The 24,618-nt window shown below is 52.5% G+C and overlaps 9 protein-coding genes across 9 annotated transcripts; 4 read left to right on the top strand and 5 right to left on the bottom strand.

The window, feature by feature from the left end:
• Positions 1-4: 4 nt before the first annotated feature.
• On the bottom strand, positions 5-2,098 carry ATEG_02697 (uncharacterized protein; the record flags this gene model as incomplete). The annotated part of the gene is made up of 3 exons (XM_001211875.1): positions 5-874; positions 945-1,021; positions 1,246-2,098. 3 exons carry the CDS (start codon positions 2,096-2,098, stop codon positions 5-7), a joined length of 1,800 nt encoding a protein of 599 aa, XP_001211875.1.
• A 2,128-nt stretch (positions 2,099-4,226) lies between these two features.
• On the top strand, positions 4,227-6,045 carry ATEG_02696 (uncharacterized protein; the record flags this gene model as incomplete). The annotated part of the gene is made up of 3 exons (XM_001211874.1): positions 4,227-4,343; positions 4,397-5,121; positions 5,271-6,045. The coding sequence occupies 3 exons, from the start codon at positions 4,227-4,229 to the stop codon at positions 6,043-6,045; spliced, it is 1,617 nt and encodes a 538-aa protein (XP_001211874.1).
• A 680-nt stretch (positions 6,046-6,725) lies between these two features.
• ATEG_02695 (uncharacterized protein) lies at positions 6,726-7,763 on the bottom strand (the record flags this gene model as incomplete). Its single annotated transcript, XM_001211873.1, has 3 exons — positions 6,726-6,899; positions 6,959-7,376; positions 7,483-7,763. 3 exons carry the CDS (start codon positions 7,761-7,763, stop codon positions 6,726-6,728), a joined length of 873 nt encoding a protein of 290 aa, XP_001211873.1.
• A 1,051-nt stretch (positions 7,764-8,814) lies between these two features.
• On the top strand, positions 8,815-10,483 carry ATEG_02694 (MFS transporter; the record flags this gene model as incomplete). The annotated part of the gene is made up of 3 exons (XM_001211872.1): positions 8,815-9,201; positions 9,259-9,831; positions 9,887-10,483. 3 exons carry the CDS (start codon positions 8,815-8,817, stop codon positions 10,481-10,483), a joined length of 1,557 nt encoding a protein of 518 aa, XP_001211872.1.
• Positions 10,484-12,644: 2,161 nt separating this feature from the next.
• On the top strand, positions 12,645-14,276 carry ATEG_02693 (uncharacterized protein; the record flags this gene model as incomplete). Its single annotated transcript, XM_001211871.1, has 2 exons — positions 12,645-13,287; positions 13,342-14,276. The coding sequence occupies 2 exons, from the start codon at positions 12,645-12,647 to the stop codon at positions 14,274-14,276; spliced, it is 1,578 nt and encodes a 525-aa protein (XP_001211871.1).
• A 930-nt stretch (positions 14,277-15,206) lies between these two features.
• Positions 15,207-16,157, bottom strand: ATEG_02692 (uncharacterized protein; the record flags this gene model as incomplete). Its single annotated transcript, XM_001211870.1, has 1 exon — positions 15,207-16,157. The coding sequence occupies one exon, from the start codon at positions 16,155-16,157 to the stop codon at positions 15,207-15,209; it is 951 nt and encodes a 316-aa protein (XP_001211870.1).
• A 517-nt stretch (positions 16,158-16,674) lies between these two features.
• On the top strand, positions 16,675-20,802 carry ATEG_02691 (CHAT domain-containing protein; the record flags this gene model as incomplete). Its single annotated transcript, XM_001211869.1, has 1 exon — positions 16,675-20,802. One exon carries the CDS (start codon positions 16,675-16,677, stop codon positions 20,800-20,802), a length of 4,128 nt encoding a protein of 1,375 aa, XP_001211869.1.
• Positions 20,803-20,862: 60 nt separating this feature from the next.
• Positions 20,863-21,891, bottom strand: ATEG_02690 (putative NmrA-like family protein; the record flags this gene model as incomplete). The annotated part of the gene is made up of 3 exons (XM_001211868.1): positions 20,863-21,385; positions 21,437-21,531; positions 21,583-21,891. The coding sequence occupies 3 exons, from the start codon at positions 21,889-21,891 to the stop codon at positions 20,863-20,865; spliced, it is 927 nt and encodes a 308-aa protein (XP_001211868.1).
• Positions 21,892-22,268: 377 nt separating this feature from the next.
• ATEG_02689 (uncharacterized protein) lies at positions 22,269-23,785 on the bottom strand (the record flags this gene model as incomplete). Its single annotated transcript, XM_001211867.1, has 7 exons — positions 22,269-22,686; positions 22,740-22,766; positions 22,826-22,894; positions 22,947-23,064; positions 23,120-23,263; positions 23,316-23,508; positions 23,606-23,785. 7 exons carry the CDS (start codon positions 23,783-23,785, stop codon positions 22,269-22,271), a joined length of 1,149 nt encoding a protein of 382 aa, XP_001211867.1.
• Positions 23,786-24,618: the final 833 nt, after the last annotated feature.

Raw genomic sequence — 24,618 nt, 5'->3', positions numbered from 1 at the left:
CCCGCTACTTCACCTGCGCATATACATCCAAAGCATCATGCAACCGCCCAAAAATCCCCCCATGCCAACTCCTCACCTCCACCCATTCACTCTCCGGCAACGTTGCCTGCAGCATCCGCAGCCATGCATCAACAATCATATCCGCATAGCTAGCCGTTCTCCCCAGAAGAAACGGTCCACTATCGTCCCTCGCGAAGAGCTCCGCCAAATCCCCAAGCGTATTCCGGAACGACTCCTTCACCTTCTCCCGCGCCTCGCCCACCAGCGCAAAATCGTCCCAGCTCTTCATTCCCGCGCGGCGCACAAACTCCGCCTTGCTGGCCTCCTCCGTGGCGGGGTCAAACGGGAAGCCCTGCAGCGCCAGTTGCACATGTGCGGTAAACGCCGCGTCGACATTAACGTTGAACTTGGCGTATTCCGGATACTGGCTATCGGAGCAGTCCGAGAGCGGAATAAGCGACGCGACCTCCGGCGTGCAGACGTAGTCGAGTTTCTGGGGGGGAAATAGGTCGCCTGCGCCGGCGTCTGGGTATGTATTCTGGAGGTAAACGGCGATGTCGAAGGAGTCGCCGACTAGGGAGTTCGTGGCGGGGTCTTCGATGATTGGTAGGGTGTAAAAGTCCGTGCCGTCGGCGAATTTGCGACAGGCGGGGACTTTGAGACTGCGGCGGACTTTGCTAACATCTGGTAGAGGCACCCATGTGGTTGTGTATGGGCGAGATTTGAAGTTGAGGGCTAAGCGGGCTTTCCATGGATTTGGTGAGCAGCAGGTTTTCTCTGTGGGGGGGCGCATGGCGATGTCGTAGAAGACGATGGGGGTTGATGTTGTCGGCATGGTGGATAGTATGGAAGTGCGAAAGGAGGGAATGATCGACTTGATGTTGTATCTATGAGGGATGCTGGATTCTTGATGCTGGAGAGGCTATAATACAACGATTATATACTTGTGGCTGTCTGTCAACAAGTTGAATGACAGAAAATGATTCATAATCACTCATCCCGACAAGGCGCCACTTCCCCACTTTTGACACATTTAATTAGTGAAATTTAATTAGTGGAGTCAGATTCCATGATTCATCGTTCTTCACTGCCTTAGAAATCAGGCCTATATTCATCATATCGATATGCCTCTGGATAACTTGTCTAAAAGCTTCATAGCCTCAAATGCAGCTGTCCATCGTACCCCTTGCAGATAACGAGCCACCTCGATAGTAAGTCCATGGATGCAACATCTTCTCAGCGTACGCCTAATATTGCCCGGCGACACCGATGCCATGAGCGAAACCATATGGTTCATCGCCTCCTGAGACTCTCGTTGATCAGTATACAACGCATTCCCATGAGCACACTGTGTCCTCTCTTCGGAGGCCGACCCAAAAGCATGAAAAGCCCAACACGTCAGCGTCGCAATAACCAGACACCACGGGTAATGAAACACCCCATAAACATCCCAATTCTTAAGATGCAGGATGCCCTCTCGCAGCATCTGTGCCGCATGCCACGCAGCATGGTCCGCCGCCGCCGCCTGGCCGCGCACCCACTGCTTTACCCAGTTCGCGCTCTCCTGTCGATCCTCGGGCATGACAATATGGCCAAAGATGCCCTTTGCGCCGGCCGCGGCCTGCAGATGGCGAATGTCGGAGTTGATCACGATATGCGCCGTATGATACAGCGTAAGCAGGGCGATGTCCTCTTCGCGGTAGTTCGGCGCCGTCCATCCATCTCGCTGTTGGACGGATGCCATGGTGTACACATCATATCGGGCTTTCCACGTCTCCAAGGCGTGGGTCATACGCCGCCGCCAAGGTGTCCATGATACCTCGCCGTGGTCCATGTCGCCGAGATAGATCGAGCGGTTGTCGAAATGGGCGATGTCGTTGCACATGGACATTAACCCGTGCAGCAAAAGCGTCAGCGAAAGGCGGTCCATCGGGTCGCGATGGTGGCTGCCGCGCTCCTCGACGAGGGATTTTACAGAGTCGTGGAAGTTGGCTGGCTCTGCATGCGATGCGTGGGCCTGCTCCCATGCGGCTTCCGTGGTCGCTTCCCATACCTCCTGGGCACATGGGAGGGGGACTTGGATGGTCTGGGTTGACATGTTGGGCATCACGGAGTAACAGGATACGTTCTGGGTGTCCCACATAAATACAAATAGTATCAGTCTGCTGGTGTTAGGTACACATAAACAATGCTGCAGATGGAACGGGGGTACCTTTTATACTGCTCCGCTCGTGCAAAAGCCTTCCAGCGGCCATTGTGGCAAGCCAAATGGTTTGGCAGCGTGATCCCTCCGCGGACATGGTACCTAGAGACTCTCCTGATCGCCTATAATAGTCAGTATCTTTACACCCTACCCCTGACAGAGATGCTCACACTAAACAGGAGCGTGTGAATCAGCATAGCATTCTCCCGCTGGTACGGTCCAGCCCTGTACATCCCGTAACACTCGAGGATCAGGAAAGCCTGCAGCGTCGACAGGTCCGGGAGCGGGATACTGATGAGGCCGCTGAGGATATACGGCACCACCGCATCGTAGAGAGTGACAGACAATTGATGGGCGTCTTTGTTTTTGTATGTCGCTCCTAGGATAATCATCGACAGGACGAACATTGGGTCAGCGCTGCTGATCTGTAAGGTGGCAACATGGACCATGGGATACGAGGTATTGAAATAGCGCAAAAAGAGATCTAGATATTCCTGCATGCTATCAAGCGATAGGAGCGGTATGTTGCCGTCAACAAGTGTGCCGTCACGCGAGACGGGGCGAGTGTCCACCAGGAGATGGAGGATTTCGTCCCGTTTAGTGTTGGTCAGTATGACATTCTCCGATTGGGTATGGCTCCAAAATGCGTGTCCTTCGTTTTCAGAGGTCTGGTCGACAATATCGTGGATCAATGTTTCAATGCACTACACAAGTCCATTGTTCAGCGCTAATGCTTTGTCCGTGAGATGAAACGACCTACCGTGGGTTTATCCATGGCCAGTAGCTCCACATGTCGCGTTGTATGGTTGTTTGAGGCAAATCCCGTCCACTCCATACTACGCGGTGAGTAAGGTGTCAACGGACTCTCTCCTGGCTGTCTATTTTCCTCATCACGTTCCGCCATATGCATAAACCCGGGAGAAACGTCAAGCGGAGAGCCGTTGAATCCCATCACGTCGAAATGGACCAAATCGAAGCTCGCATCATAGTACATACTTCCGAGCTCGCACGTGTCCACTATAGGGCTCCCTCCATTGGTGATGTTAGTCGGATCCAGGGAGGATCCTGGCACCATGGGACTGTCATGACTGGGCTGCCCTTCCCGGCAGTGTGTTTGATTGGCAGCATCTGAGGCCGTTCCATCATTCCTTGGAAGGGCAGGGGTGAAGGTCGTTGGCTGCACGCCACCCCCATCTAGCCCATCTAGCTCCGCGCGAGGAATGGGACAAGGAGTCTCGGTGATTTGCATGCCAGATATGGTCTTCCGGCGAGTATGCAAAATTCCCAGCCCTGCACCGCCTGCCAGACTATCTTTGACAACGTGTCGAGCCTTATGACGCTCTACCAAGGATCAGAACATCCATCCATCAATCGAGTGTAAACGCTTGAGGAATAAATACCCAACAGGTCCAGCCTCTTAAATGTTGCATTGCACCGACTACAGACCCATTGGCTTGCAGAGTGGTTCAGCGCATGGCGCTGAAGGTGGGACAGCCGGGTGAAGGCCTTTCCACATCCCACAACGGTACAGCGATGACGCCTGTTACGAGCATTGGGACTTTTTGTTTCTCCATCTGTGATCATTATCAGGACAGTTGAGCTCTTGTATAGTCGTCATACAGTAGTATATTGCTCCCAACGTGCAAACTGAAGTATGAGAGCAAACCCACTGTCGGGCACTTCTCCGGTGTTGCGGGGTTCAGATACCCCGTAACCGAGAAGACCAGGGTACAATTCCGATACAACACGGATGCTGGACGAGAATACCCCATACTGGACCCTTGAAAAATGGTGCTATCATTCTTTGCCGTTGTTCCCCACTCTCCCCACGTAAGTCTGATATCTGAGCGTGTTATCTTTCAGTGGGTACTTTGCGAGGGACTCCTTGTGCCGTGTATCTCGAATTGGCCGCTAGAAGGGATGGGGAAGCTTGTTGCAGGACAGTGTGAATGGGTACATTATCCGGACGCCTCCAACCAGAATTTTCTTATGCTTCGTAACCATCTCCCAAGTTGACTGAATCATGGTGCACACAGAACATGCCGAGGTGATTGTGGTTGGGGCCGGCATTGGGGGTCTCGCCGCAGCAAAGACGTATCTTGAACTGTCACCAGGCACCAGCTTGCTACTTATAGAAAAGGTTAGTATTGCCGCAATGCATTCGCCCTCATTGTACGGCTCTAACATCCGCAGCGACCAACTTTAGGCGGCGTCTGGGCGGAAGAAAACTGCTACGAAGGCCTCAAGACTAACAATCTTGGGGGTACGTATGAGTTCAGTGACTTTCCTATGGGTGAGAAGTACGGCGTCAAAGAAGATGGCCATATCTCTGGATACACGCTCCACCGGTATCTGAACGACTTTGCCGATCACTTTGATTTGCGTCGGCGGATGCATTTCAACACGCGCATCCTGCAAGCAGAGAAACTCGACAGTGGATGGAGACTGTACGCCGAAAGCACAACTGGAGGAAAGGGCTCTGGCCCACTCCGGTATACCTGCTACAAGCTCATCGTCAGCAGTGGGTTATCCTCCACCCCAAATCCCGTCAACATCGACGGTAAAGAGGATTTCAACCGGCCCATCATCGACCACACCCAGCTACGGTCTGAAGGTGCTAGAATAGCACAGAATCCGGCCGTCAAGTCAGTGACTGTCGTGGGCGCATCCAAAACCGGATATGATGTTGTTCATCTGATGGCGTCCAATGGTAAAAAGGTAGACTGGATCATCCGCGAGTCTGGCGGCGGCGGTGTCTGGATGGCTTCGCCTTGGGTGCCATTTGCAGGCGCTATCACGAAGCTCGAGCTCCTTGCAACGATGCGCTACTTCACGTGGTTTAGTCCGTGCGTATGGGGCGGTTTTGATGGGTTCTCCTGGATCCGCAAGCTGCTGCATCAAACACGCATCGGAAGATGGTTTGTCCACAGGTTCTGGGAGAGCATGCGCATGGATATCATTGATGCCAATGGGTATCGGAAGGAGGAATGTCTGGAGCACCTAGAGCCACGTGAGAGGTATAGTATCAAGTTATGGTTGTTTGCGTTCACTGCTAACTTTTGCACAGTCTGTTCTGGTCAGCCAGAGTGGGTATCCTCAACTACCCGTCCGACATCCACGACTATCTCCGGTCTGGCCAGGTCAAGATCACCATAAAGGACATCGATCACTTGTCAGCTCCAGGATTAGTCACTTTCTCCGATGGTACCAGCATCCAGACAGACGCTTTGGTTGCCATCACAGGCTGGAAGCTAGGCTCGACACTGGAATACAAACCCGACGGCCTGGATGCTCAACTCGGCATTCCCAGCAGCTATTCCGACACAAAAGAGAACGCATTCTGGGAGCAACTAGACTCCGAAGCGGATAAGGAAATCCTCGGTCGATTCCCATACCTTCGCAATCCGCCCTCCAGGATCCCCTACAAGCAGAATGTGACCCCCTTCCGTCTATACAGAGGCATTGCGCCGCCCAGCCTCACCACGCTAGGCGACTATTCGCTCGCCTACATGAAGATGGTTCACAGTACTAGCAATGTGATTATTGCCGAGACCCAGGCGCTGTGGGTGTATGCGTACTTGAACGGTAAGCTCCGGATTGACGCGGCAGATGTTTACAGACAAACGGCCCTTATGAGTCGATATGGCAAGCATCGCTATCCTTGCGGGTTTTCGGAGTGGTACCCGGAATTTGTCTATGATGCAATTCCGTATGCAGATATGCTTCTCTCGGACTTGGGGGTTAGGAGCTGGCGGAAACCAACATGGAGGAGGGAGATGTTTGAGGGATATACTATCCATGACTATAGGGGGATTAATCGGGAATGGGCGAGCCGTGGATGAAGGCATGCAATTACTTTAGTCGTATTATCTATTACCCTAGTACTTTCCTTGTGCAATAACATGTGGATATTATAGGTATTGTCTCTGTGTGTATGGATGGACTGGTCTTACACACTGCCTCTCTTTTTCCATGTACCCAGCTGGAGTAACTACCTAAGACAGTGATGGCCCATCATCCAATGTTACTAACCATCAACTGTAAACAAACTAGGAACGTCACATAATGTTCGTTAACGTCTCTTTGTAGAGATGCATAATGACTTCTGCAATATGTGGCTATTTGGAAGTATATATTCCACATCTAGACACCACCCACCCCAGACAAAACCTATACTTCCCGAACACCCCCCTCAAACAACTGATTCGAAGGCACAGAATTCTTATCCCGCATCTTATTCACAGTATCCACACCAACAGTAGGAGCTAAAACCTCAAATCTCTTCCCCGGCGCAGGAATCCGACCATCAGGCAAGGGATACGGATATGGGAGATATTCAGGCAAGAAGCCCAGCTGCACCAAGACGGTCGCCTGGTCCCATGAAATATGCTCGTGATATAGCCGGTCGCCTCGGACATTCACCACCGCCGTAAGCGGAATCTCGAGTTTGCGACCGGTCGGTGGAACCTTGGGAAGGCTGTACAAATGAGCACACGGCCAGCTGGTTGAGATTTGTAGACACTCACATCCAGTCAACCTCCGAGTCATGGGTAAAGGTCATGATGAATTCGTCAACGACGCGGTCGATACCGACGGTCCGGCTGATGAGCTCCATCTTTGTGTCTTTGGGGTTGTTAAAGATGAAGTGGTGTCGGTAGAAGTCTGTGAGCCGGTCGCGTCCTATTCCGCCCGTGATCTATAAAAGTGAGTGAGTGGTGGATGCTGAATGACGTGGATAGAAAAGAAAATACTAACAGTCGGAATGTGGTTCACATAAGGCTCCTGCACCATAGTGCTCATCGTGTGCTCGACAGACCGATTGTCGAATTCGAAATACGTGTGTTCATCCCAGATGGCCTCCAGATCGAAATACGGACCGTCCATGTGTTTCTTCAAAAATGTCAAGTTTCGGGTGTGGGAGACAGCTTCAGTTCCATAGTGGAATTCGGTTGAATTCGGTATGGCGAAGTTAGGGGTCTTCATGTCCTCGTAGGCGTATTGGAAGAGCTCCGACGTGCGTTGCAGCTTGTGAGGCGCTACACCTGCGAGATGCTGAACGATCGGGACAGATGTGGATGCTATGGATTCAATTTCGGACACTGCCGCATATATAGACGCAGCTGTAATCTGTCCAATTGCCTTGGACGATGCAGCTTTGGCCCATAACTTCGGGCTATAGGCTGCGGTAGATATCAGCACCGCGTGGTCCAGAGCGGCAACAACACAAGGTGTACTAACCCACAAGCCCAACGGCATCTTTTGGCGTGCACTTCTCATACTTACTGAGCTCTTCAATTGCACGGACTAGAGGATCTCCCTCGTCAAGCGCAGATTCCCGTATTTCGATGACAGTGTAGCTTTCCTCCGCCCATTTCAATGCAGGCGAAGGCGCCCCCTTGTCAATATTGATTGCATGTGGAGTGCCGTCAGGTACTAGTACAATCATCCCAGGACCAGATCCTCGCCGCGAAAGAGGTGGGATAAGCGAAAGGCCTGATGCAACGGTTTCTGTCCTCGGGACGGGTAACGGCTGGAGTGGGATGTCAATAGTAGAGCCCATGATGTTGTGAATATTTTGAAATAAATCTGAGCCTATAGATAGTTGTCTTTCAGTTGCTTCATTTCTTCTGATATACGTTTGGTGTTGGCCAGATGATATAGATCGGATGTTCCACCCTCGGAGTGGGGAGTCCCACGTTACGTCGAAGCGGCTATGGGCATCGGATATGTTCCAATAAAAAACCCTTACCCGAATAACTACTATGTGATAAGAGAAAGTAGAGAGGAGAGGACGCAGCCAGTGACAGCAGCAATGTCTGTTAGCTGTACTTTGGGTTCTCGACGTGGAAGGGTTCGGGATAACCGGCTACATCGGGTACAGCCAAATACAAAACGTCAATCAACCATAGTCATAATATGACAGATCAATCGGTATCTTAGCCGAACATTTCCAGGGACTGGGTCGACTATGGGTGGAGTGATGAAACAATAAACCGTTAGCTTCTTATTCATAGGATATAAACCCTGTGGAAGCTTCAGGAATGTTAGATTCAAATTCAAGACTGTGAATAGATGTGAACAATCATTGGGCCAGAATACACTTATGCAGGATAATCTGGGATAATGCTCTTATGGACATTGCGTTCGTCTGTGGGACGCTGATTCAGTGCCTTCAACATCGTGGCTTATCCGCTACATAATTGGTAGACACGTTATGAATGTGGAGAATTGAATCAACACTGGTTCCACAGTCTCGCATTCAGAGAATTGACTATGCAGAGTATCGGAGTATAAACTTCCAGGACTCAGATCACGGCCACGCGTTCATTGCAGTATCCACGAAGTTGATGCATAAAGGGCATTTCTAAGCAGTAAAACAGACATGCAAGCATACCTAGACCCAATCTCAATGGTGTATTCCTTCATAAGTGGTCATTACTACCCATACTTCCCAATTCTTAACTCCGATACCATGTTTCCATAGCTGCCTTCTCTTACTTAAATGCGCCGATCGTTCCAATCTATCCAATATCGTCTCATTCCGTCTATGATTCCGCCCCTTGCAAAGCCAAATTTTCGTCGGCGCTCAAGATAGATCCTCGCTTCCCATCATGGCTACTCCTGAACGCGAGAAATCCATCTCCAGCTCGTCATCCACCGCCGACGAAAACCAACAGAGGACCGCAGAGCCGGATCTAGAGAAGAATCCCACGCACGCAAGTGCCGCACCATCAAGCCTGGTCCAGCGGCGCTTCCCCGAAACCGACCTAGATCGCGGCGTGGTAGGATGGGAGGGACAGGATGACCCGAACAACCCGCAGAACTTTACGACTGGTCGTAAATGGGGACTTATAGGGCTGATTAGCGCGTTCACCTTTATATCGCCTCTCGCATCGAGCATGTTCTCCCCAGCAGTGAGTTATGTGGCTGGTGACCTGAACGAAACGAACGAGACGATCCTGTCTTTCACAGTTAGCATCTATATTTTGGGATATTCCGTAAGTGCCTGAACTCAAGCGTCGTTCACCAAGCTTACCAATACAATCTGTGTCTAGTTCGGACCCCTCTTCCTCGCCCCGTTGAGCGAGATATACGGCCGCCGAATTGTGCTCGGCGCTGCAAACTGGTTCTTGGTTGTTTGGCAGATTGGATGTGCCCTTGCGCAGAACATCGAAACGCTCATCATCTGTCGGTTCTTCGCGGGTATCGGAGGATCCGGCTGTATAACCCTGGGAGCCGGGGTCATTGCAGACCTCATGCCAATCGAGAAACGCGGAATGGCAACGTCTATCTGGGCCATGGGCCCGTTGATGGGCCCTGTGGTCGGACCTATTGCGGGTGGCTTCTTGGGCGAAGAAGTCGGTTGGAGATGGGTCTTCTGGGTGCTCCTCATTGCGAGTGGAACCATGGCATTTGGGATAGAGCTTCTCAACCAGGAGACGTATGCACCGGTGCTTATTCGGCGGAAAACAGCAAAGCTGGCAAAGGAGCTCGGGAGGAGCGATTTACGGAGTGCCTACGATGGCAGTGAGGTCGCGTCGACCAGTCAGATTCTGATCCAAGGGCTGAAAAGGCCGGTCTTGCTGTTCGTGAAGTCGCCCATTGTCCTGCTTCTTTCGCTGTATATTGTAAGAGTTGCTTGAACGAGTGTGTCCCTTGCTTTCGCTAACTACCTGAGTTCAGGCGCTTGTATACGGCCTTCTCTATCTCTTCTTCACCACCATACCCACCGTATTCAAGACACAGTACGGTTTCTCGACAGGACTCTCCGGGCTTGCCTATCTAGGCATTGGCATCGGTTTCCTATTCGGCCTAGGACTCGTGGCCGCCACCAACGACCGGATCGTGGTGAAACTGACGAAGCGCAAAGGCAAATACGAGCCGGAGATGCGCCTCCCGTTGATGATCTTCTTCTCGTGCATCCTCCCGATCAGCTTCTTCTGGTACGGCTGGACTGCTGACAAGCACGTGCACTGGATTGTGCCCATTATCGGGATGATGCCGTTCGGCATTGGCATGATGGGCGTCTATCTGCCTGTCCAGGCGTATGTGATCGATTGCTATTCTGCGCACGCGGCGTCCGCAAATGCGACGCTGACAGCCACGCGATCGCTGGTGGGAGCCCTTCTCCCGCTTGCTGGTCCGGCTATGTTCGATGCCCTTGGTCTGGGGTGGGGGAATTCACTGCTCGGCTTTCTGGCGCTGGCGTTTGTGCCTATCCCGTTGTTTTTTACGCGGTATGGCAAGGTGATTCGCGAAAAATGGCCGGTGAAGCTGTAACCCGGTGCGGTCTGTGAGCTACTTTTCTGTTGTTGCGGTTTAGAACTGAGACATGGTGCAACACGGAAGGAAGTACCGCAAGGCGATAATGTCAACATAATTGTATAGATCATAGATACTAGATCATAGAAGATAAATTCTACTCATATCCCAAGATGACCCGGGAAACATCGACCGCGTCAGGCAACCTCATGGATGACAGAATGTACATCTACCCCAACCAAGAGCTGCGGATACCGCGCGATGAACTCGGGCGTCAACCCCCAGCCCGCTTCACTCGTGAACGTCTTGTAAAAGTCCGGCTTCATGCGGAGCTCATTTCCTTCATCCCGCTCCAAAACAGGCTCGCCCCAGGGCCATCGCACCTTGGAGCAACACGCAAGCATTCCGAAGAGGTCGTCGCGGAAGCCCCGGTGCGAATCCCATTGGCGAACTAAATTTGCCCGGAACCCTGGCCACGGAGGGAAATCTAGCGCTATCGGATGTACGATCTCCAGCTGCTCCGTTGTGGGACGTAAAAACGCTGGAAGATTATCGTATGTGGTGGGACTCGGCGCTATGAGCCATCGGGTGAGGAGATAGACCAGCCAGCCGAGCGCAAGACGCTCGGGGTCGCGGAGTGGACGTCTGCGGGTTGCTTTGTTGATGAGGTCTGCGAGGGCGTTCGTCTTAGAGCCATAGAGGATGTCCAGGGGCGAAGATGGGATGTCGGGGCACGGGATGATCTGTTCCAAGTGTAGCAACCACGGGCAAGAGACGGTGGTGGCATCGGAAAAGTCATCTTCATGCGAGGGTAGTCGTTTCCAAACGTCGTGTACGCTGGGTAGAAGAGGCTCCGGGGTCACGGATGGACATGTTGTGGCTGGCTGATCCAAGTTCGGCAGACGATCAGGGAGCACACAAAACGCATCAGACATGGATGTGTTAGGAATCCGGCATTGGTCTGATGCTAGATGAGTCCTTTGGCCAGCAGCTGTGTGCCCAGCGGATATCCCCGGTGCATCTACAGGCGAAGAATTGACGAAAGAGAGCAATCTCTCTCTCCACTTGAGGAGTGCATCATTCTGACTCCGCAGTCCCTTAATCAGCTGCAACAGGCGCTGAGTTCCTTCATCGCCGTGGTGTTGTTCACAGTAGGCCACTCGGTCCTCCAGCTGGGTGGTATAGCGTAGTTTCTTGTCCCGCAGGTTTTGCTGTGCGCGGCGGTCCCGAAGCCTTTTCCTCTCGGAAGGGGACAAGCACGATGTTTCCTCTGTGCTCATTTCCCCTGTAGAACGTGTTTATCATCAAGATGATGAGTCCCACGAAAGCTGCATAATTCTCGGCAATATAATTGTCCGAGATGCATAAATCTGACTATGTGATTGTGCTTCGTAATGCATCGAGACCATTTGTTGACCTGCAGCCTCCTATCTATTCATTAGCTTGAATCTGCCTCTCACCGTGGTCTGCATGCTCTCCACCTGCGAAGAAGATATGGAATCGTGTTCGACAGTGGCCACCCCTAAGCTGCCGTCGACCCCTGAGTGGCAATTCGTTGGCCACATCAGAAATGAATGTTGGCGTCAGCCGCGTGCGATAGCAGGCTCAGGGTCAGACATACTACGTATGGCTTGGGCACTGCCCGTTGCAGGGTCTGACCGGGAAATGTACCCTATTCCAGTCAATGCCGACACCGATGGAGGATGACATCCGTTATCTTGGGATTGCATCGGGAACCTCTCCGCATGGAGTTGGCGTGATTCATGCTTTAACCGGCCACCTTTCTGGATTTGTGCTTGGCTCCGTGCTTGTTCTGCTTCGCCACCGAGATGGCGGCCAACAGACAGCTGCCTGACAGGAGACGTAATATGCGCGCCTCCAATTTGTTGGCAAGCTCAACTCTAAATGCGTTGACGACCAGGTACCTGAACATCGTTCCCCGCCATTCGCAGATCATTCCCGTTCTTTCGTAAGTACGTGCCTCGGAACAAAGTCTTCAACAGAGAGTAGTGGCGGAAATGATGTTGTGTTGGGGTAGCTTACGTCCGAACATGATTCCTGGGACAAGGCTGAGGCGAAAGCAGTGAAGGGTTGCGCGGCCTTCGACGACATATATCGTACTATGACACCCCCCTGGGTCCTGTTCCAGGATGAACTACTCAAGTAAAGCCAACGTACAATGTCATCACCACCACACTACCGTCTCGGGGAGACAAAATCACAATGCATGAGCGACTGCAAAGGAGAGTATGTCTCCCTACTGAGTCGTCAACTACGGTCAGCTTTTCCACAATTCGTTGCAAACCTCCAAGATCAGTCTCCAGTACAGCGAGAACAGGGTAGAGCTGCGGTTCTGGAGTATTCAGCAAGCGAGTGCTCAGAAACACATATCTTTCAAGACTCGACAGAATTGCAAAGCTACCTCACGCCAGACCATTTACCGCAACAAGGAACTCCAAAACGCCGACTGTTCGTTCTGGAAGATCTACCCCGGAATTTCATCGAAGTGATCGGTTGTCATCTATCTGTTCCCCCGAGCTTCTTCGCCGCTCACTGGTACGACCCAGCGACACCGACCTTCAACTATCGAAGTCCATTTACGCGTTTCTGTAACGACCGGTTCATCATCAGATACCCTACATCTCACCATATTTCTCTTTGTGAGAAACCCGCGGAACATCATAATATATATGCGTGGAACTCGAATGTCAACCGGTACCTTTACATGTACGATCCGAAGAGTCCGTTGGTAGACGACCCCAAAAGTTATCACGCCCTGTCATTTTGGGCCACGGGTGCAAGGGACGATGGGTCATGGGATGGTAAGGTCATGGTCTAGCACACTTGTCTCTCCTTTGTCTAACCCGCTGTCGCAGCTGTTCTACTTGTCGACCCACCACTGGCCGACACTATCAAATCAACCAAAACGTCCAAGATTGTCAGGATCAAACCTCAATCGTCGGACACAGAATCCTCTGGAATGGGGTCTCTATATCCCGATATCCACGAATTATACCCCAACGTCCATACATCCACTTGGGCCACACCCAGCCCTTCTTATGTGTCAATGTTTGAAGACATACTATCTCTATCCAATTTGCGTACACATGACGTGACAAACGACCCCAAACAATCCGCCTCCATAGCCAGACAACTCGTCATATCGATATTTCTCGCGTTCCTTCGCCGTCGATACCTAAATCTACTGGGGCTACAGAGTCGCTTCTCCTACTCCCAAGCAATCAATCGGTGCGATTACCTGCGAAGTTTCATGGACGGTTCACTTTCCACCTGGCAGCACGAACTTTTCGGGTTCATTGTCAATGTTAAGTTTCGCCTGAATGTCCTTCTGAAGGAAATCGAGGATAATATGACCGCACTGGGGTTGAGTCCGGATGTTATCAGTGGAACCGCCGCAATCCCGTCATGGGAACGGGACGGATGGACTGCGGTGCACGACAGCTGTACTACGGTCTTGAATATGACGAACATGTTGCTGGAGTCCTACCTCCAGTTTGTGACCGTTGAAGAGGCTCAATCGTCAAATCGAGTCGCCAAAAGCTTGGCCAGGATCACTGTTTTGACCACCCTGTTCATCCCTCTGTCGACGGTCGCCGCTATACTCTCTATGAATGAGACGTTCTTGCCTGGAAGTCGGTTTGACTGGGTCTTTTGGGTGGTCTCGTTGCCAATTCTTCTGGTCATTGCTGTTGTATATGGGAAGAAGTCATTTCCAGTGGTACCCGGGGGGGTTGGGGGCAAGAAGAGATATATATTGCCGTTCTTTAGGGATAAGTCCTCTGGGGTGTAGCATATACTGTGCTGAAAAGCTTACTACTACTATGGTCGCACTATAATAGAGACACTCTCCGTTCTAATACATGTTCCTTTTATCTGCTGCTCTATTGGACAGAGAAGATGCGAGATGCGAGGAGCTCACCTTCGCACTGTATAGTCGGACAATTGGTCTTGTAGCACACAAACGAAACGGCATGTCGCTCCTGTTCACGGAAGCAAGGGTCAAGGAATGTAAACAAATCCACCATCCCCGGCTAGAATCATCTTATTCCAGACCGTTGCACCTTGGGATTCCTGTTGAAAATCCTCGTTCTGGGTGGTTATAACGTGCCTCATTACCATCAGCCCAAAATGTCATGCCACAAGTGTCCACCTCCTAGCGAGGACCCTTCGACTACGGAGCCAGTCAGTGGCCGCTCCTATCGTGCACTCTTCGAGATAATCCCCGAAGGATCAGCATTGTTGTCCTGTTCATGTTGCTGGCTACCGGTATGTGCCTCCAGCTCGTGAATGTCGACAATCATTTAACTGTTGATAGTCTGTCCTCGAGCTCTTCCTTGCGGGCTCCACGACAGCAGTCTTGCACCAAGCGCAGCCGGTCTTTCTGGCCATTTCGATCCTGAGTCTGGTCTGGAGTATCGCTCGTGAAGGGCTCAGTGGCAGCAATATACGGCGCGCAGTTATCTGTGCTTCGCTACTAGCCTGGTCACAATATAAGCCGCAGAGTGAAGAGCATCACAGCTGCCATTAACTGTCTGGTTTCACCATGACGATGCGTTGAAATCTTCCAATCCCCGATCAAAAGGGCCGAATGATCCCATAACCGGGATTATGAGCACTCTCAACAGTTGATTTCATCGGAAAGTCGTTCATGTCAAATGCAAATATCTATATCATTTCAGGCTGCGTAGCGTATAATCTAACAGGCATACCTAACTACACGTTAAAAATCCTCATCATCCTCTGCAGCTTCTCCAGGCAGCTCTGCAATCTCACCACATTCCTCCGATGTAACCATCACCTCATACAAATCATCGCCGTCCTGATCAGCAATCCGGAACTCCCTCCCCTGGTCATCGACGTCGCGGAACTTGGCCTTTTCGACAGGAGCCGCACTGAAAGCATGCGACTGGGGCAGTATAGCCGCCAGTCGGCGATACTTGAAATAAAGCCCGCCAAAGAAGACAACCTTCCTCTCATCAGGCCCGCTGGCCGCCGCAGAAACCCACCCGCCCTCACTGTTGGACGTATACCAAGTGGTCGAGGGCCCGACTTCCCCGATCTCCACCACGCCGGCCCTAAACCCCACGGAGAATTCCTTCTCTTTATCCACCCAGGCATTCATCATTGCAAAAGGCGTTGTATAGGTAGACGTCACGATGATAAGCCCGCGCTCACGGACATCCGGCCATTTCTGGAGGATCGCGGCCGAGTTCTCCTTGCACCACAGGCGGAACGCCGTCGCACCGTACACGAACTCTTTGACGACCGGGCTCTGCGTCATGAGGACTGCCCCGAACCCACCGGTGCTGCTGTACCGGTACAAAGCGCCGATGTCTGCTGGGATGCCGGCCGGAAGGAGGGACGCGCCCGCTTCCAGGTCGATCTTTTGTTGCTTGACTTGTCCGCACAGCTTCGGGCCCCAGGCGCGTTTGTCAGACGGCGCGCGGTGGAATTGTCCAAAGAATGTGAGACCATTCTTCGTGAGAGATGATGCGTCGCCGAGGTTGATTGGCAGATTGTCTACGCCCACCAGCGGCGTCCACTGCCCCAGCTCTGTGAGGTAGCCGCAGAAGCCGGGCTGGAGGAGGCGTGACGACTCTGGCTCGTACAATGCGTAACCATACGGGTGTTTCAGCATGGATTGCTGGTAGAGGGTACCCAGGTTGGACATCTTGGCGGTTTTGAATTGTTGACCGACTAAATCCTTCAAGTGACAGTCTGGGCTCAATAAGCTTGCCTTCAGTCAGCGAAATACATCCACGTACCGGCCTCTACAGAGCTCAAGTATGCTGTCCTCGAATTTGAAGTCAGTTTTGATAGACAAAAGCAGATTCCAGGCGACGCCGCAGGATGGCAACCTGGAGAGAATGAGGCGCCAATATTCAGCCTCGCGGGGCGATTCTCGCTACGCCGACGGACTGATTGGAGGAAACGGGCTCGTCAGGAATTCCCAATATCACTAGCATTGCGAGGTGGATATGCCCCGCACTCAGCTGCGACGGCCGCTTGACTGGGATGATGATTGCTTTTCCAGGCTGACACCGTTCGCTTATTTTATGGCTTACGGGGTACCAGGGTCGGAAGTGGCATGATGATAGGTATATAGTAAGAGGGCATTCACCAGTGCATGTCATTCCATCGTGGGGTAAGGAAACGTCTCTCAGACTTCACTATCGATCACTGAAGTCATGGCCACTGAGCCTGCTCAGGCTGCTCAGTCTGCTCAACCTGATCAACCTGTTCAACCTGTTCAACCTGCTCAACCTGCTCAACCTGCTCAACCCACAATCCCACAGGCCTACATAGACGCTGCCAAAGATGCGTTTGCCAAAGACAAGCCCCTCACAGATGATCTCCGGCCGGGCACGTTTTTCGATGATCCCAATTACCTAGACAGCCTGCCGCATAAAGCAAAGGCCCTGATATGCGCGGTCCAACATGCTGGAGACCACCCTGACAGGCCCGGCCTGTGCCACATTCAATCCGACCTGGCTCTCACCCAATACATCGCCACGCAGGACGACGAGCAACTATCCATGGCCTTTGCTTTGGAGGCCATGTCTCTGCGCTACGTGCCTGCCGCACACCCCGGCCGAGGCAAGTCCAACAACCACATGGGTCGGTTGTATCAGCGGAAGTGGGAGAAGACCAAAGACATCGCTGATCTGAATGAGGCGATCAGGCATTACAAAGTAGCGGCAGACACTGGGAAGGAGACAGATGCTATTCTGAGCGAATGGGCCTGCGATGTTGCCGTTGTATGTCTGAACCGGTATTCAGAGACAAACCAGGCCAGCGACAAGGAGCAAGCCTGTCGGTATTTTGATAGAGCGATCGGGCTGGCTGGAGAGTCGGCAACGCGTGCCAGACACCTCTCGAACAAGGGGGAGTTTCTATACCGCACGGCGTCCGGCAGCGATGAGGAAAGAGTTGTGCAGCTCACGGGGTCGATATCGTGCCACGACCAGGCAATTGATTTTTGCGACGCACACCCAGGGCTTTCGTCCAAACCGTATGCCCCATACGGGATGATTCATCGCAACGCTGCGCGGGCGTATCTCGAACGGTTCACCATACAGAAGACCGCGGAAGACTTCAACAAGTCAATCGCCCTCTTTGAAAAAGCTCTCACGTACGAGAATCCAGGAACCCACGAATGGGAGCTTTTTACGAACGAGCTCGCCAATGCACACGAGAAGGGTGCGCAGATCTTTGGCGACGCAGCGGAGGAGGAAAAGGCGCGCGAAGTATGGCGTAAAGCGATGGAATGCGCCCCTGCTTCAATCACCGTCAGGACCAAGTTTGCTGAATTCTGTCGCAACAAGGCAGATCGGTGTTCAGACCGCATCGTTGCCCAGGATCTACTCACACAGGCTGTGACTCTAGCTGAAGACGCCGTCAAGGCGCTACCACCTGGACATACATCGCCAGGACCAGCTCATGCCTGTTGCGCCTCCATGCACTACAGCATGTACGAGTTCACCGGCGAGCTGTCCGACCTCAACCGAGCCGCAGAATCCGCACAGCAAGCCACACAGGACCAGGCCAACGAGAACCTATGGGACTACTATCGCCTCCTCGCCCAGATTCTGGTTGTGAGATTCGAGCGTCTCAGGCAACCACAAGACATGGTTGCGTGTATCTCTGCTGCCATGAGTTCTTTCTCCAAATGCCGGCCCACCGACCATGAGAGCCAGAGCCACTGTCTATGGGTCGTGGGCAAAGCGACTCGGGCAATGTACGACACCACACAACTGCCAGAGATACTAAGAAAGGTGGCGGTCGCGTTTTCGCAAGCGAGTCAGCTCATGAAAAAGGATCTTTCCTCTCGAGCCTTGGTGCTGAATGACCTGGGGAATGCGTATTCTCGACTGTTCAGCCATGAGGCTGTGCCAGAGCATCTCGAGAAAGCCATCGAGACGTACAAGGAAGCGTTGCAGGTGCTGCAGCAGGTTCACAAGGGCTACGAACATGCTGATATCCTGATGCTGAATGCAGCACTTGGGTACGTGATGATCCAAAGATTCATCCACTGGAGGTCCGATGCCGACATCGAATCGGCCATCAAATACTATCGGCGAAGCCTGCTGCATATGGACGAACACCATCCGCGATATGCTATACGGGTTGGTAATCTCAGCTACGCCCTGCAGCTTCGTTTCGATATCAATCGACAGCTCGAAGACCTTAAGGAAACACAGAGGATGCTCATCACAGCACTTGAAGGACCGGTCTCACTCAGCGACGACCTGAAAACTGGACTCGCCACCCATGTTGGCAACGCCTATCTGACTTCGTTCAAGGCTACTGAGCAACTGTCGGACCTGGAAAACGCGATCGACTACTATAACAAGGCTATAGCGGTCGGCGGCGCGGCCTCATCGGCATCTCGTGGAATGGCCATGACCAACAAGGCTATCGCTCTCAAGAAGATCGCACAGGCCACCGGAAATCTGGTAGACTTTGAATCAAGTGCACGAGCATTCGACGAAGCTCAGCAAGTCCTGAGTAGAGACGACCCGCATTACTGGGATTGCATCTCGACCCAAGCCGAGCTGTTCTACACTATGTACGAGCGCAACTTGGGCCCTGATGCCAAAAGCCATGGTCTCAAAGCCCTTGATACATACACACAGACTGTGCAGGTAAAGGCGCTGTCGCCGGCCATTCGCATCACCGTCGCGTCCCTCATCGCCAAACTTTACAACGACATGCTCCAAGACCCCGCTAAAGCCCGCGACTACATTCTTATGAGCCTCGAGCTTCTCCCGGAAGCTATCCTCATGCACACCAACAGGTTGGAGCAGTTGAAGTTCGTGCGGGAATACCAGTATGTCCCCAGCAGCGTCGCTGCTTTGTCACTCGGTGCAGGAGATCCTCCAAACATCGTGATAGATCGGCTGGAAGCCGGACGGGCTTTCATCTGGGACCGCATTGAAGGACGGCCTACCCAGCTTGACGAGCTTGAGGCCGCAAACCCTGAACTTGCTGGAAGGTTCCGCACTCTGCAACAGCGACTAAGCCAACAAGGCTCGTCTGCTCGGCAACTTGGGGGAGTCGACTTGACGTCCATTTCTCCGGATGATGCGAATCGGCTGCAGCGGCAGCGCGACTCGGACGCGTATCGCCAGGTCCTCGAACAGATCAGGGCTTTGCCGCAGTTCGGATCGTTTCTCAAGACCCCAGACACTACCCCGGACCTTCAGACGTACGCTGCGGAGGCTCCTATTGTTTTTATCAATTGCAGCGCATACCGAAGTGACGCATTGGTGATAGCCAAAGACGGTGTTTACCATCTGCCGCTTCCTTCCTTTGACATGGAGGAGGTCAAGGTGTACACTGCGCGATTAATGATGGCACAGCATGATTTTTCCAAGGGAGAAGAGCAAGCGAAATGTCTCTCCGAGTATCAGGCGGTCATGAAGTGGCTTTGGTACGCTGCCGCAAAGCCGGTCATGGACAGCATCGATTGGAGCAAATATGAGCGTGGGCCATTTGGAAAGCCACGAGTCATCTGGGTCTCGACCGGATGGATCAGCGTTCTACCTATTCATGCTGCTGGAGACTTCGAGACTCCCTCTGACGGCAGCGAGCCAATGTCGGTGCATGACATGGCCGTGTCCTCGTACACGAATTCTCTGAAGGCGCTGGACTTTACCCGACAGAGCGCTCGTCGATTGGGAACACAGCCAAATTCCAACTTGGAGGCACTCATTGCGGCCATGGCGACAACTCCAGGTTTAGGTCCGGACGGGGATTTGGACGTCGAGCCAGAAATTCGTGCGATCGACGAGGCTCTCACGCCTTCGTTCCACATCAAACGGTTGGACCAACCCAACGCCGCCTCTGTCATACAGCAGCTGTCGAGTTCAACAATAGCTCACTTCGCCTGCCATGCTCGCGCTAATCGCAAAGACCCTTCCCAGAGCGTCATCATGCTCCAGGAAACACCTACCAAGCCATCCCCGCTGTCGGTGCGAGCGCTTCTCAAACTCAGTCTACAGAACTGCAATCTCGTCTACTTGTCGGCCTGCGAATCCGGAGCAAGCAAAGATCTGGGACTCCGTGACGAGGGCATCCACATTGCCGGTGGGTTCCATATCGCCGGAGTACCGCATGTTATATCGACACTGTGGAAGGTGTCCGATTCCGTTTCCGCCGAACTTGCCGGGCTGTTCTACGCAAAGCTGAAGGAGCCTGGTCGGGATGTAAACTTTGCTCTGGCACCCTTTGCACTCCATGAGGCGATCGGGGAGATGAGACGTCGCGGGGTGCATCCCATGCTTTGGGGTCCATTCGTTCATTCAGGACCATGAGACAGATTAAGTAGTATAGCTTATTTCATTGCATTATATTAGCGTGCTGCTCCTAGTTATCTACTTCCGTTTTGGGTAGTTCTGATGCCAGGTATAATCCGGGTTCTCCAATAGCAACTTTCGCACCGCATCCTTCGGCGTCGTGGCCTCCCTCCCCAACACCTCTCCCATCAACGGATCCGTCGTCGCAAGATCCCCCTTCGCGATAGACTCGTGCCAAGTCAGCACCATGCGGAAGAAAGCCTCATCCTTGCCTCCTGGGTCTTTCTCCGCCGCCCATTGCACGAACTCTTCGCCCGAGACGACCTCAAACTTGACCTGCCGACCTGTCGTCTCGTTGATGACAGACACGAGCTCCGAGTACGTGATAGACTCGTTCGGTGTGAGGAGGACAATTTCGCGATCATGCCCGCCCTGGATCATGAGGCGTGCTGTCGCCTCGCCTAGCTCGCTGCGCAATGCGAGTGACACGCGGCCGTCGGTGGGGAGTGCAATCCGCTTGCTCTCGGGGTACCAGTTGATGAATAGGGGGAAGGCGTCGACGTAGACGGCTTCGCGGATGGAGGTGAAGTTTATTCCAGACCTGAATGATTAGCGGAAGTCCTTATTGTAGAATTTAAGGCTGGTTTCTCACTCTTTCAGCCATTGCTCTGTTGCATAGTGGGACTGTTGTACCAGGGCTTTCGAGTCGCTCTTCAAACCCCCAAACGCAAGCGATGTATACCACACCTAGGACCCGTTAGCTCACTCCCCTAGACGCAGATGTACAAGCAAACGTACATGTTTAACATTCATCTTTTTCGCCGCGTTGATGACATTCTTGTGCTGTATATTACGCCGCTCCACGTCAAAGGTGGGCGTACTGACGAACAGCACATTCTCGACATCGGCAAACGCCTTCTCTAGCGTCGCCGGGTCATCGTAGCTGACATGTCTGAAAGCAATACCGCGCGATTCGAAATCTGTCCGTGTCGACTCTCGCGACGAGCCCGCTGCGTATTCGGCAGCAGGGACGTTCTTAACAAAGTAGTTGAGCACCTCCGCGCCAAGGCCGCCCGTGGCGCCGGCAATGAGGTATTTCAGCGTCATTCTTGTAGTCGTGAGTCGTAGTTAGAGCGATCAATGATTTGTTCCAGTGTACTAGTTGGAGATAGCTCATGGAGTTATATAGCTGCCATGGAAACGCGGATTCATAATCAGCCATGACGCCATGAGAGTTGCGGCCCAATTTAGTGCTGACGGGGGCTGATTTCTCAGCATTCCATTCGTTTCTGTTGCTGCTAGTCTGGTCTTAGTCTCGCATAGATGCATTCCGATTACGTGAAAGATTGGTGGAGATCGACGACGGGTTGTCTTGGTGCGTCGAGACTAGCATGTAGGGCGGTCTCTCTCCGATGCATCAAGAGAAACATCCAAGATATCTGCTATTACTCTAGGAACCATTCCTATGGGCCTCTATTAACTATCTAGTCAGCCGCTCGCATACTCACGACCGTACATTGTGTCGTTTTCAAAATCCCATTCTCGACATGGCGTCCTGGCGAGTGTCTCCCATCCTCCTCGGACACCGCACCCGCATCTACCTGCGTTGTATAGCTCGGCCCAGGCCCACGCGAGGCTCCGGTTAATTGAACGTCGTCGGAATCCCTGTGCCCCGACGCATCGCTGCTCTGCAGCTCTTCCAGGGCGTATTGGTCCCTCCTTTGCATGGACCAGACGCGCCGGCTGTTTCTGCTGGTTGCGAACGCACCTCCCGCACTGCTTCCGTAGACGCCCCGCGAGCGGGAACGGGAGTTTGTGTATTCGGACAGTTTAAGGGCCTTGCTGACGAGGGGCTTTAGGGACGGGACGCAGGCGGCGAGGATTCCGATGTTGAACTGAACACTTTGCGCACAGATTAGCATGGCTTTAAAGACGTAAGGCTGTGGAGGACGTACAGTGCCCAGAACATTATAGAATCATTGCTAGAAGGAGTGTTAGTGTGCGCTTTGATGGAAAGGTGGGAACTGGCACTGGGACATACAAGAATGAATCAAGGTCTGTAGCATATGCGATCTGATAGACCGCCTTCACAACGCCCATGCCCACCGCACTATTGAGCATCAGCAAGTCTGTGTCAACGCGATATGAGGAGGGATGCGAACATATAACCGAGACTGAAGACGCCGATGAGGTAGAAGCGGACACGCCGCTTCATTTGTAGGTTCCACACAATCGGGATTGGGACCGTCGCAAAGAGGACGTCCGTGAAGATGTTGAACGCTGTAACATGTGTGTTAGCTCCGCATGAGGCAGCGATCGCTGGTTGAGAGCATACATGTGTTGATTAGAGCGAAATCGACAAACAGATTCACTGGATAGCACTTGGCATCTTTGATTCGGGTATCCCAATGCGCCTGCATAGGCTTGCAGTGCAGAAAAAAAGTCATCGCGGCCATGAAATTGTAGGCAACGACAAATCCTATGTCCGCATCAGTGTATGTCTCCTTTGAACAACTGGGCTGTGTGCATACCTATACTCGCCCATAGACACACCGCATACCATCTCGCCGGACTGAACCGCAGAAGATTCAAGGCAATGGATGTCTTAAGAAAAGCCATCCCCGTCGCTGAGCAGATGATGACTTGCCAGAACGCTGCTTGGTTCATTCTCATCTGATCCATCGAGTCGATGAATTGAATATGACGGCCGAGGCCATGGCATGCCTTGTAGACGTATAGTATCCAGCCTCCTATAGAGCAAAGCTGCACTGCGTCAGTCGAGTTTTCGCTGAGATCAGTCATTCAGAAAAGCAGGTCATACACCAGCAATCGCCATCGTCCAGTCATCCCTCCCAAAACTCCTGACCAGCCTAGTCCGAACATATAGACGCAGGGAGACGACAATGACAGCAAGTACTGTCAATGCCGTCTGCACGCCTATAATGATACCCAAGTGACTGTCATTCTCGACTTCCGAGGCGTTGCCTGTCGTTGTGGGCATGGATCATTGAATGGGTGGGTGTCCGGAGCAGTCGACAGTGTGGTCGTGTCATCTGGAGAGGCAGAATCCATACAGATAAGGCATTTTCAGGCCGGAAGTAAACTTTTGTCTTGAGTTTCTTGGGTCTGAGTATAAAAATCCGTCAGGATTCTAGTGCAGGCAATGCAACCCCCAAGGATTTCCCACATGAACAGAATTATCCGTGTCGGAGATGAGCTGACAGGGATGTCAGGCGAGACCACGAGCTAATCGAGGTTTATATCCTTTGCACGCCATTGTCGTCGTGCTGGAGTCGGATCCTGGTCGATATAGTGTCTTACTTGGGATGCTACAAGCCGGTTTAGATTCGATGGGCCGCTCGCTAGTTTCACTGCCATTTAACGCAATTTAACCGGCATTCACGGCTGTCTTTATAACCGAGTGTTTGTTTCCTCGTGTAGCTGAGCTTATTTCCCCTTTTCTACATCTAGTACTTCTCGAATCCCAAGCCATGCCCCAGTCTGTCGGAGTATGTAGAGCACACAGGTTCGGCTTCGTCTTCAACATGGTCAATGGACCATTTCCCATCAGCAGGGAACAAATCTCCCAACTATGAAACCTCCTCAGCTTCTGTAGCTTGGCTCCCACGGTCTTTAATATCGAGAAGAATCATACGTTCCGTTCATCTCCGTAGACCTCCACTATATGTATACCCTACGCCGACCAACCCACGGGGATGCTGAATTCTCCGTCCGATAACGAGCTCCTGGGCAAATTCTAACGGGGCAGCCTCCACCAACGGATGGCCGCTCCGTGCCCTAGGTGTCTTGAACTTAGGGTGAATTCGATTGTGT

The sequence above is a fragment of the Aspergillus terreus genome, genomic scaffold, assembly GCF_000149615.1.
Source record: "Aspergillus terreus NIH2624 scaffold_3 genomic scaffold, whole genome shotgun sequence".
Taxonomy (NCBI): domain Eukaryota; kingdom Fungi; phylum Ascomycota; class Eurotiomycetes; order Eurotiales; family Aspergillaceae; genus Aspergillus; species Aspergillus terreus.
This window is presented reverse-complemented; position numbering and strand designations above follow the sequence as displayed.